Source organism: Clupea harengus, chromosome 7, assembly GCF_900700415.2.
Source record: "Clupea harengus chromosome 7, Ch_v2.0.2, whole genome shotgun sequence".
Taxonomy (NCBI): Eukaryota; Metazoa; Chordata; class Actinopteri; order Clupeiformes; family Clupeidae; genus Clupea; species Clupea harengus.
Window position 1 is genome coordinate 9553188 of NC_045158.1, and position 12057 is coordinate 9565244.

The 12057-nt window shown below is 46.4% G+C and overlaps 1 protein-coding gene across 1 annotated transcript; it reads right to left on the reverse strand.

Moving 5' to 3' along the window:
- Positions 1-5963: 5963 nt before the first annotated feature.
- Positions 5964-9629, reverse strand: znf703 (zinc finger protein 703). The gene is made up of 2 exons (XM_012815817.2): positions 8916-9629; positions 5964-8276 (listed from the first exon to the last, which is right to left on the reverse strand). The coding sequence occupies exons 1-2, from the start codon at positions 9168-9170 to the stop codon at positions 6828-6830; spliced, it is 1704 nt and encodes a 567-aa protein (XP_012671271.2). The 5' UTR covers positions 9171-9629; the 3' UTR covers positions 5964-6827.
- Positions 9630-12057: the final 2428 nt, after the last annotated feature.

Genomic DNA, 12057 nt, shown 5'->3' on the forward strand with positions numbered 1-12057 from the left:
CAACCCAACAAGGCACACTGACATCCCCACCCTGTGCACCCCACCTTCTGTGCTCTTCTCCACCTCTCTTCACCACCCTCTCTTTCAATCCCCTTTCTCTCTTTCCCATGTCTCTCACCATGCACCCAGCACTCCTCTCTCTCTCTCTCCGCCCTTTCTCTATCTCCCTCTTGCGTTGTCTGACATATCCCTTCATCACAGCCATGTTATGACAATTACAACACCAAATGGGAACCTCTAGAGGAGTAGCTGAACATGTCAAGATAACGCACGCGTCTTGGACAGGGGTGCTCATTTGTGATCTCCCCATTTGTAAAAGTGCCTTTCATTATCGCTGTAGTTAGTATTCCAGCCCTCCCTGTCTCTCCCTGTTATAGTGTAGACAGATAGAGACTGTCCTTGAATGGAGTTACACAAACACTGGCCTGTTCCCCCTCGCTGCATCAATCTTCTCCCGTGCAGCAACAGAGCTTCATGTAACATCTTCCATATGGGTGCTTGATGGCCTTTTAACATCCTACACACACAGAGAAAGGGAGAGGGAATATACGTGTGTGGGTGTCCGTGGATGTGTATTTGGGGACTTGTGGATTTTTTGTGTGAGGTACTAAGATGTTGTCTTTCTCTCCATTTAGGGAAAGGCTAAGAGTAGAGGTCTGCTTGTCACACTCTTTGACAAGAAACAGTGAAGCTCGTGTGCTGCTGTTTGTCATGTGTTTGGAGAAGTACCAGTGGAGGAGTGGTCACTCCATTCCAGTGGGGGAATGGTATCAATCCATCATCCAGCTGTTGAGGAAATAGTACTGAGCGTGAGTGAGTGGAACGGATGGCTGTTTGATGCCTTAGCCTACTGTCTATCAGCTGTGGCTGATAACTAATCCCCATCATCCTTGAAAACCGATAGGGCAAGGAAGACTTTTCCTTTCTGCAATTTGACAAAGGGAGAGTTTTCTCTAACTTTATTGACTTATATCAATAAAATAAGAGTGAATATGTCCCTCCGCTGCAACAAGCGTGCATGAGAAGAGTGTGTGTGTGAGTGTGTTCAGTGAGTCGGTTTCCTTTACTGTCAGCATGGCAGAATTGGTGTTCGACAAATCATCGCTCTTCTCATATCCATCGCTGAGCGGCCTCTAATCCACCAGGAGTCTCTGTCATCCGTTGCAGTGTTGTTGTAGCTGCCGTTGCTACGTAGCCAGCGCGAAGGTCAGCAGAAATATAAATAAGTAGGTATGAGGCGTTTCAGCAAGTGGGGAAGGGAGTATCAATCACTCCAGAGGTCAGGCCCGCACAAGGCATCCTCTCTTGTCTTTCTCCTGTCACCTCCCCCTGATGAATGCAAGTGAGCTTCTTGAGGATAGATTCAACAGGAAATGCCTCAAGTGTTTAGCTTTTTAATAGACTCCCTTCTAATAGCGTCATCTACAAAGACAGTTATTTGACATGCACTGAACTAAACTTTTTTTTTTTTTACAGAAAGCCTCCTACTCTTCCTTTAAAATGTCAACGTGTATTTTAGAGGGAAACTCTGGCCGCTATGCTATTTACCCTTTTAAGAAAAAAAATAGTTAGAGTTGTTTCCTTTTGCGTTCCAAACTCCTCCACCTCCAACTTTCCTCTCAGCATTTTACCTTGTGTGCCATAACATCGCTCGACCACAAATCCCAGCGCTCCCTCGAAAAACGCACCCGTTCCCCCCTCCAGCACACATCCCCAGCTCTCCGTCGGCTAACCTCATGGAGGCCTCACAGTTCAGCCCTGCCATAAATCAATGGGCAGGATCGTGTCTGCCAGTTAGACTAAACAAGAGCATTTGTGAGGATTTGCCCGCGCCCATTAATCATCCTGACAGTTTGAAAAACACATTTCCCCTTTAATGACTGTATTTGGATAATCAGGTCTGTTTCCCTCCACTGCCAGACCCCTCCTCTCTGTGACACACACACACTCCTTCTCTCTCTCTCTCTCCCTCTCTCTCGTGTCCAATCCCCTCCCCTTGTTTTTTTCCTCTCCTCTTTTCCCCACCCGCCGTAAAGTGGCGTTACGGACAGCTGGGTTAACTTACGCCCCCACGGCGTGAGGGTGGGGGTGATAGGAGGAAGGCGGTGGGCGTGGTCACTCTTGAGTCCAGAAACGCACTCACCAAAACAACAACAAAAAAATCCTAGGTTTATAAGGGGGATAAAGCTACTTTCTAGACTCTGGTGGCTCTAATAACATGACTTCAGATGTGTGCGGCGCCGCCTCATTCACACTTCAACTCAACGGGCAGACAGAGCCTCTTGCATAATTGGCCCCTTGCATGTGTACGATCGGCCCGCGCACACCGGAGCTGCTGTATGTTACGCGCTGTCACGGACGAGAGAAAAATGACAGGGTGTTGACAAGACCAGTTTTATCTCTATATATTTCATTAGAGGAGAAATGAGAGGCCCCCCTACCTTCCTCTCCACACAATCCTCGGGCGTGTGCACTAAAGAACAAGCCGTACTCAGCCCTGTACCCAGGTGAAAGTTCAGGGCTCCTTCTCTACTATCTGCGTGATGAATGGACTAACCAGAAATGTAATTTTCTCGTAATGTGAAATGATTAATGTACTGCTCTCTGCCGAAAGGAATTTATTTGATAATAAAATATTCCCTGTTGATTTATGCTCCGATGTGCAGTTGCGACCCAAAATAACACTGACCTTGTGCTGTACTCTCACGGAAAGTATGTGAATGATTAGAGCATAACATCTAAATGTAGCTCCGTAATGACTTTGCGAAAATGAAAAACATTTGATTCAGATCCTAGTGCCAGATGTTCATGAAGAGCACAGTGCTCTGTACTGTAACATATATCGAAGAAGCAGAGCTAAATTGACCCATGAATGTGGATGGCGATATTTAAAAAGAAACAGCGGTCTAGTGAGTAGATGAAATGATGGGAAAATGGTATGGTACATATTTTGGCTCTGTCAGTTGCCACTATGATGAGATGCGAACACACACGCTCTCTCTCACACACACCCACACACACGCTGTATTGAAATATGGAATGAGCACTGTGTAACCACCAGACCTCTTAGAGAAGAGTGAGGTAGAGGCTTGTCACCCTGGGCATGACTTGTGAGCGCCCCGAACTCTGCCCGTCCCGTTGCCAAGGCACGTTTTTCCGTGCGCGCCGTGTTCCTGACTTGTCTGCCGGCTCTCCCAGCGCGTACGTTAATGGAACCCAGCTGCGCCTGCGGCGTGCGCATTATTAGCGGTGCACCATAATTGCGGCGTCCTTCTCCCTCACTCTGTTGTTACTGGGTGGACGTCTGTCGGCACACACACACACCATTTTGGATCTGCAGATAGATAGGTTGGATGAGGAGTGGTTCTGTTGCTCTAGTCTCTGTCTGTGTGTGTGTGTTTGTTGTAGAGTTATTTATGGCTTTTTTATTGTATGAGTAATGACGGCCGCACAGTTAAAGTGTAAGTGGGGGTTGTGGGAATGAGTAAGATGGTGCATGTCAAAACTGCAGTGCTGGAGGACATTTTGACTACAAGTTTGAGAAATAAAGCAGAGACTCTCTCTCTCTCTCTCTCTCTCTCTCCCTCTCTCTCTCTGTGTATGTGTATGTGTGTTTATGGCAAAGATGAAAGATGTGTTCACATAGCATCTGGGTTGCTTTATACTGTGGTCATTGCAGAGAGAAAGCCATGAGTTGCACTGAATCATCACAGTGAACCATCATAACTCTGCCCATGGTTGTCCATGAAGGATGATGACTAACAGAGAGAGGGAGAAAAAAATAAAAATGTGTGTGTAAAAATTAAATAAAAAGAGCTCCTAACCCTGTCGACTCAACTGAAAAAAGCATGGAAAGAGTCCATCTTTGTCTCACTGTCAGTCTCTCTCTCTTTCTCAACACACACACACACACACTGATACACACTCACATAGACACACACACCATGTCACCCTGGTGGGACACTGTGGACTGGGTATCTGATTGAAGAGCAGCTCCTCTCGCTGCCCTCATTAATCATTTGGGCTGTCGGCTGTCTGCCCACAACCTCAGTTCACCTCGGCCACTCACTCACTCACTCACTCTGCTGGGGTGGGAGGGTTGGAGGAGGAGTGCTCCCAAACTCAGCAGGACGCAGCACTAGTGGACTATCAATCTCACAGGTGTGGCCTCACTCTGAAGACACCATTAGGTTAGGGACTAAATTAACTGGTCCCCTCCACATCGCCAACCCCCCTATGTGGCTTGGGCGACAGAAATGGAGTATCTGAATGTTGACTCAGCTGGAACTGTGAGAGGAGAGAGATAAATGGAGGGAGAGAGATTGATGAGACAGAGGGATGGAAAGAATAGAAGAGAGGGGTTTGATGAACGAGTGTGAGACTGTGACAGTGGGATTAATTCCTCCCCTTTGGATAAGATGGAAAGTTCTCCCCTCGGTTTCACCCCATGTTTCCCGCCCTCTGTGCTAAGTCGAACCCTTTAGAAGAAAATCTCCCGGAGACAGCACTGTGGAAAAGCTACAAGGATCTCTGTTATTATAATATATCACCTGTTTTTGACGACATATACAATTAATAACCATGATTTACATCACTGAAGACACAACTATGAGACTGCTTCAATTATTGCCTGCAGTTCTACTCCAGACCTAGTGGGGGCAACATAAACCACATTATAACTTTAATGTTATTACCCAAATTCTGACTTTCCCAGTAGGAGTACAGTGAAATAGTTTACTTTCTTGATTTCCTGTCTTCCATGACCACTAATCTAAAATGCCTGGATTAGTCAGCGGTAATTCAGGAGAAAAAAAGCACACACTGCCTTGTGGCTTTGGGGAATTGAACAAACACAAGCCTTGGCAGCTGCCATCTTTTCTCGTGCAATAACATAATTTCACATTTCCAGATGAAACCAGAACCCAACTGGCCCCCCGAAGCTAACTCGCTATCTGCCCGTTACAGTTTGTTTGTCATCCATCATTGCCAGGCCCACCATTCTCTGGCACACTCGCCCGCCTCCACTCATCTGCTGGCCATAGCTCCAGACACCTGGGCGTGAGGATGAAAACTAAGTGTGCCGCTCCCTGATTAAACTCACTGCGCTGCTAGCAGGACACCGTGACCTTGCTGGACCGGCCAGGGCTAACTGTGGCTCTGGAGGGTGATCTATTTTGTTAATGGCCCTGTCAAGTGACACCTGTGCTGGCTCTTGTCCTGGGCAGGGTGCTAATGAACTCAGAGAGCGGGGGGTGCGTACGGCATGAGGGGTGGGGGGGGGTGTTGGGAGGGGGTGGCGGAGGGGTATGAGGACGAGATCATGGCCCACCCCAGAGAGCCAACTGGATCCCCCACAATCCACACATTCAGGTCGACGAGACATAAAGCACCCTGCGTAGACTTGAGGACTGTATGCTGGGACAGTGGCTCCTCCTATGGCCTTTGTGGAGCTGGACACATATTGTGGCCAGACGAAGAATGCTGGGGCATAATTCAGCCAGTGGGTTTAATTCACTGGTGAATCGGTGTCCACACCCACCAGGCAAACTGTTTGTGACTGGCCACAAAGCCCATGGCTTTTAATGGCAAGCGTGTGAAATTGGACTAATATTTCTTCACTAACAGCTTTCCATTGTCATCTTGGCCTTTGTATTGTGGGACAATCCATCAGACAGGGGACTGAGCATAGTGTTCCCCTGGGTAATTATCTCTATCCTAAACACCTAAATTTAGAACAGAGAGGTCCCATGTGTAGTCATCACTTCTGTCAGCATAAATCTGGTTGAGACTAAATGCTGTCTAGTCTGCATTTTTGGGAGAGGGTAAGAGTGCCCACTTAAACAACCAGCAACACTTCTTTAAAAGTAGGAATGTTTTTCATGTTGTATGAATATTAATAACATTATTAAGGTGAATGTGAAAGGTAACCATTTCAGTGAGAAAATTGAAGCAACAGCTTTAAATATAATCAAGTGTCATTTATTACACAAAATAAGACTTTCAGGTAAATGGATAGCTCTGCCATCACTACATTTATATTCTAATTTCCTCTGTCTCCAGTCTCATATTTTGTAAGCCATCCAACTCGCAAACTCCATTACAATAGAAAATATATCACATCTTTGTTTTTATTCTTTTGAACTGTACAAAATAAATGGCAATTTTTCAAGAACACTCTGGTTGTCATTGACGACATGCGCAAGGGTATTTCATCAAAGGAACTAAAAAGCAAAGAATTGGACAGAAAAAAAACCATACTGAAGTCAAAGTGAAAAAAGTCATTGTCTCTGAAATTCACCTCACCATGAAACCTTTTCAAAGAGTGTATGATGACTGTAATAATATTCATAAATGATTATTATAGCAAGAATGATAATGGGTGTGTTCAAATAGTAAACTTCTCCCAAGTTGAAAGCCAAGTGCTCAGAAAATAAATACATAGTCTCAGTTTTTTTCAGTCCAGGACAACAATAAAGGGGAAAAAGAGCCTCTCTTCAAATAAAATTGAGACCATAGTGCTGCCTTCTCCGGATGTCAGTCTTTGATCTATCCAGACAGGCAGCACTCATCTCTTTCTTCCTGTATTTAATAGATCTCCCTCTCTCTCCCTCCAAACATTGCGATGGACTGCAGAATCACGGAACAGGCCACTGGAACTCCATTCAGATGAATCTGCTTTGTGAACCTGCATACTGCTTGGCTGGAGATCAGACAGGGCATATTGTGGACTAGACCTGAGCCAGCTCTGCACATTCATAGCTTGTCCGGCAGGCAAGTTTCATCAGCGGTCAAAGGAGTCTGTTCTCCACTCGCAGTCCGCTGGCTGGTCACTGGTAGCCCAGGGCTGAGGCCGAGCCTAGTCTCTGACTGTAAAGCGTGTACGGGGAGTAATAGGGTGAAGAGCCCGGGAGTGAGTGCATGGGCAAGGACGGGGCCCCTGGCAGATGGGCCTTGCCATAGGGGTGATAGCGTGCCAGGCTCAGGCTGGGTGAGCCGCGGAGGGAGAAGGAGCTGTGGAGGGAGCCTGGGCTGGTGGGGGGAGGCAGGTGGAGGTGACAGGAGTTGGCGGAGGAGACAGACGACGGGTAGGCTGACAGGAGCTTGCCATCGACGACCGGCAGAGCCGTGTGTGTGCGCAGATGGGACAGCAGCTCCTCGGAGGTGGAGAAGCGCTTGTCACACGGACCCCCCACGGACACCCAGTTGCAGGCGTGCTGCTGGTGCTCATTGGGGAGCATGAAGCCGTAGGTGTAGAGCGGGTGGGAGAGGGAGGGCGTGCTGCTGGATGTTAGGGCCGTGGGGTGGAGCGAGGGCAGGTGTTGGGAGGGGTACATCAGGGGGAAACCGGACTTGAGGGAAGAGGGGTCGTGGACGCAGGTGGAGCAGTTGCTGCCTATGTGGGGAGCGTTTGGGTAGGTGATGCAGTAGGGGTCCCTACATAGACCCTGCATGAAGGATGGGGGCGAGGCTCCCGTGAGGGGACTGGAGTTGGGGTGCTTCCCTGGAACCCCCATTCCTGCCCCGAATTGCGAGGGGTACCCAGCATACGCCCCAACGATAGACCCATGGTATCCCATAGAGGAGGGTGGCAGGGGGAAGACAGAGTGACCTGGTTTGAATGGGGACACGGGGGCCACATGTCCGGCATGGGGGAGCTGAGCGTCGGCCTTGTTGTCGGGCTGCGGGCTGCTAGCGGAGCTGGCATTGCTGGAGTTGGCACTCGCCCTGGCATGGCTGGAGTTGGCGATCTGTGCATGGTCCAGGCCTGGCTTGCAGTGCTCAGTCTCTTTTTTCACCGGACCACTGTCCCCAGAGCCCGGGTCAGCGCTCCCCAACTTGGAGTCTGTGTGCTGGGACTGAGCGTGGGCTGTTTTCTGGGTGGGGGAGGGCTGGGACTGCCGGTGAGATTGGGGTGGTGTGTGTTGAGGGGGGGAGCTGGTTCTGGGAGAGGTGGCGTGGGGTGGGAAGGAGGGGCACGTGACTGCAATGGCGCTGCCACCAGGAACCCGAAAACCAGCCTTGTCTGCCCCACCATTCAGGACTCCATCTTTACGGCACTCTCCACCAGTCTTGGAATAGGGCTTGAAGCTGGACTTGTCATCGTGTTGCTGGTCTCCAGACTTGACAGAGGATCCAGAGGACCGTGTGCCTGAGTCCTTGTCACTGTGGCCACTGGAGTTGAGGGAAGCGTGTTTAGAGGATGGAGGTGGGTCTGGCTTCCCAATCTGAGAACAGGTCTGGGCCAGGAGGGCTAGAGGGCTCTTTTTGGCATCCAGCTAAAACAGCAGAAAAAAAGGGGCACCGTGAATAAATGTTTATGTTTTGCATGTACATTGTTTCGGTACATTTTTTAATACAAACGCGTAAGAGTAACACAGGGCATGTGCGTTGACTCAAAAATACATTGTAATTTACGTGGGTGAAAAACGACCTGGAGTTACACACTACATGAGTCACGTAGTTATGATGACCAGTTTGGAGCGTCTACTGGCTCTTGACAGCTGACTACTAGGCTATTGTTATTAATTTGCGCAACCAACCAAATCATGAACAGCATTTTTAAATGGCCTCATGAAACATCTGTTTTCTGCATATAAGGGAATCCTCTGATACATAAAACTCATGTTAAAGAAAAAAGTGATAAATAGTAACGGGCACGGCGCACGTATATTTGGCATTTAAGTGAAATATAGACGATACGTTCCGCAACCTCACACGGCTCAAGATGTTTGTGCGCTTTTACTATATAAACTGCGCGAGATGAAACTAAATAAAATAAATGAGCAAATTGGTAAAAGGAACATATTCTGTACAAATACACTATTTCATATTAAGAATTATCACATAAAATAAAGAACTAACGTAAAGACTTACATGCATTCTAAAATAGTCTGGAAAGGAATACATTGCCTTACCTCAATGCTAACTGGTGCGGAACTCAAGGGTTGTAAATACTCCGGGTGAAGTATGTGGCTATGAGTCAACATTTTAAGAATCCGGATGGGTAGTCTCTTTTCTTGGCGTAAAGGATCCGAGGGTGCCAATACCGTGCACAAGGACTTCTGTGTCCCAAATATATAGGAGAAACTACCGCTGTCAGTGATATTCTCAGCGCTCTCTGGGCTCCGACTGCGTGAACCGGCTTCAGACCCGAGAGGAGAACTGTTCATCTGGATCCAGGCGGAGCTCGGACCAAGGGCGGTGGTTGTGGATGGGGTGCTATTTAAATATCATTTATAAATAACAGGCAATGATAGTAAAGTCGTCAAAGTCATCGTATTCCAGTCTGTGTTCAATTTATATCCAAATGGGAATGCCAAACATCCACACAAAAAGTCCTTTTTAAATGAGAATACGAGGATATCGTTCCGCTCCGAGTCTGTCGTTTTCGCTCACCCGAGATGACCGCTGTCCCTGTGACTGGCAACGTTGAATAAAGCAATAATATCCGTTATAAATCAGTATGAGCCACTGAAAAATAAAATGCAGAAAATGTATTTTCAATTATATCCCATATAGAGACTGGTACAGGCATTCACAATTCCTTCGTAACATCGGACTGAACTCTTGTCATCTCCGTGCACACTGCGACGCACAACACACAGCGAAGATCTGCTACTTACTACACACACCAAAGATCTGAAGGGAGAACTTCAAAGCGAAAAGCTGCGCACCAATCAGGGCAATCCGCATTTCTAATCAGATGGGCGGTGTTTGTGAAGGGGGCGTGGTTTTTAAATTCGTTCAAGCTTTCTTCGAAGACTCTCCACCTCCTCAAATCCGCATGACCTGTTATTTAAATTATTTGTATCATAAGTAACTGGGACACCGCCTTGTAAAACTGTCGACCAGTGCTGGTAAGTCAACCTATGTGTTTTATGTAGTATAGCTAGAGAATAATTCCCAGAACTGGGTAAACCTGCATCAGCATTTGGAGACTGCTCGACATGTCTGGACAAGAGGAAGTACATTACGCCAGTTGAAATGTCAAAACTGCTGATTAATTTAATTAGTTTCATTTATGAATGTCACTGCCAGCACAATGACGGCCTATGTTTGTTTCTGCCTCCAGTGACGGAATGTTAATGACTTTATTACATTACTGCTAGCTGATTTGCCATTGGAGTAATTCGGCTAACTTAATTACGCAATAAATTAGCTTAATTACTTAAAATGAAAGCTGACAAGGGTTAATATGGTCATACTGGCACAGCTTGTGTCTTGAAAATCTTTCAGATGCTGCTCAAATATTACAAAAAGCAGCACAGTACAGTATTTTGACTGGTTTGAATTATTTTAGACCTATTGCCCCTGTGTACAACGGTCCACATAATGGTATGTTGACCTGCCTAATGGGCAAACTAGATTGGAATCACTGTTGTCACTTTGTGGCTGTCAACATCATGATTCATGATATGCATTAAGAGTACGCATTGTCTCAGGAGGACAACAACAGGAAAACCAGATTAGTCAATAATCACAAAGTCACTGTTATCCATTAAATAATTAACCAAACAATCTTCCCCCATGCCCGTCTCTCCCAAGGCAACTGAATACCCCCTTTCAAACTGGGCCTGGCACCTAGTATAGGCGCTTTTCCACTGCAGAAACTCAGGGCACTTAGCACGAACGTTTACAGAACAACCCCCTAATCGGACCTTTCAACCTTGCTGTGTCCATTGCAGTGAAGGAACTATGGACTTACAAGTGATGTAGCGTAATATTTTGCTCTTCAATCGCAAATGATAATGATATATTTCTCCAGTGGCAGCACCAACATTAGACAATTAAACCAGAGATTTTCCAGATAACAACAGGATTACCTCAAGGTCGAGCTGACAGTAGAATTTTGCTATAAAGTTGCTAACCCTCGATTGAATGGCTTCATGACAGCTGTAATTACTTGATAAATTAACATACCAGCACCATTATGATTGATCAAAGCCTATATTTGAGTTGACATTTTGCTTGTGTTCATTCAGTGACTGTAACCTCAACAGGATAACTATGTAAGCTATAATGTATTTAGCTGTATTCACTGCTCAACCTCTGGTAAATCTTTTTCTGGTTTTCTGGGGATTGTTGTTAACTTCCACTCACGTTGTGTTTAACCAATCAGCGCTAACCGTCACTGCAAGCACCACCCAGCAGTTTCAGGGCCACACAGAAGTACCTACCCCGAGGTAGGAACTTATTTTGCCCCTGTAAACGGCCCTGAAAGAGTTCCTACAGGAGTGGTTCCTGCAGTGGAAAACCATTTAAAGGTGCCGACCCCTCTAAAACGGCCTGTGAATTCCTGCAGTGGAAAAACCATTACAACATTTAATGAAGATCCTTCTACTTTATTATAAATCACATACGACACACACATGCATATGCATACAAACACACACATGCCCCCCCCCCCCCCCCATACACACAGAGTGTTGTATTTTATATATTTCCGTGCATTACATTTAAAAATATGTACTGAAAAACAGGAACGCCAATTCAATTAACATTCACATAAAAAGACAATGTGTGCTTTGATGTTAAATGGGAATATGGAAAGCAACCACTTGCCTGTATTGAACAAGGGTGTGAGAGTTGCAGAGCATAAACAATACCTGTCAAATGAGTCATGGTGTGTGAAAGAGGCCTGTAGGTGAAACAAAGAGCACCTGGGAAGCCACATGAAAGCTGACGATGCTTGGCACGGTGTAATAAAAATGACAATAAGACAGAATGCATGAACTGCTGACCTGGAGTTGCAGGGAGGAGCTCAGTCAGTCTTGTATTTAAAGCCCTTTTTTCCTCCTTCACATAGCTGGGCGTCAGAGAGAATATGAACTTAATAATGGTGTGTAAGTAGCTTTAGGTGCAGCCTGCAGACGCTGTTACAACAACTTAAATGAGCAGGTTTTTTCTGTCTTGTCAACAACCTGTCTCTTTGATTTACGAGCGTATGATCAAAGATAATGCAAATGTCATAAAACTAAGCCATATCCGGACAAGTCTCCTCGTCATTACTGTCAAGCAAATCCTCATGGAGTAGCGTGACTGAGCCGCAGCACAAAA

Bases quoted from the DNA above. Each gene is read 5' to 3' on its own strand.
- znf703 (XM_012815817.2), bottom strand. From the start codon at position 9,170: ATGAACAGTTCTCCTCTCGGGTCTGAAGCCGGTTCACGCAGTCGGAGC. The intron at 8,277-8,915 runs GTAAGGCAATGT...CTGCTGTTTTAG, and splicing joins CCGCACCAGTTAGCATTGAG to CTGGATGCCAAAAAGAGCCC.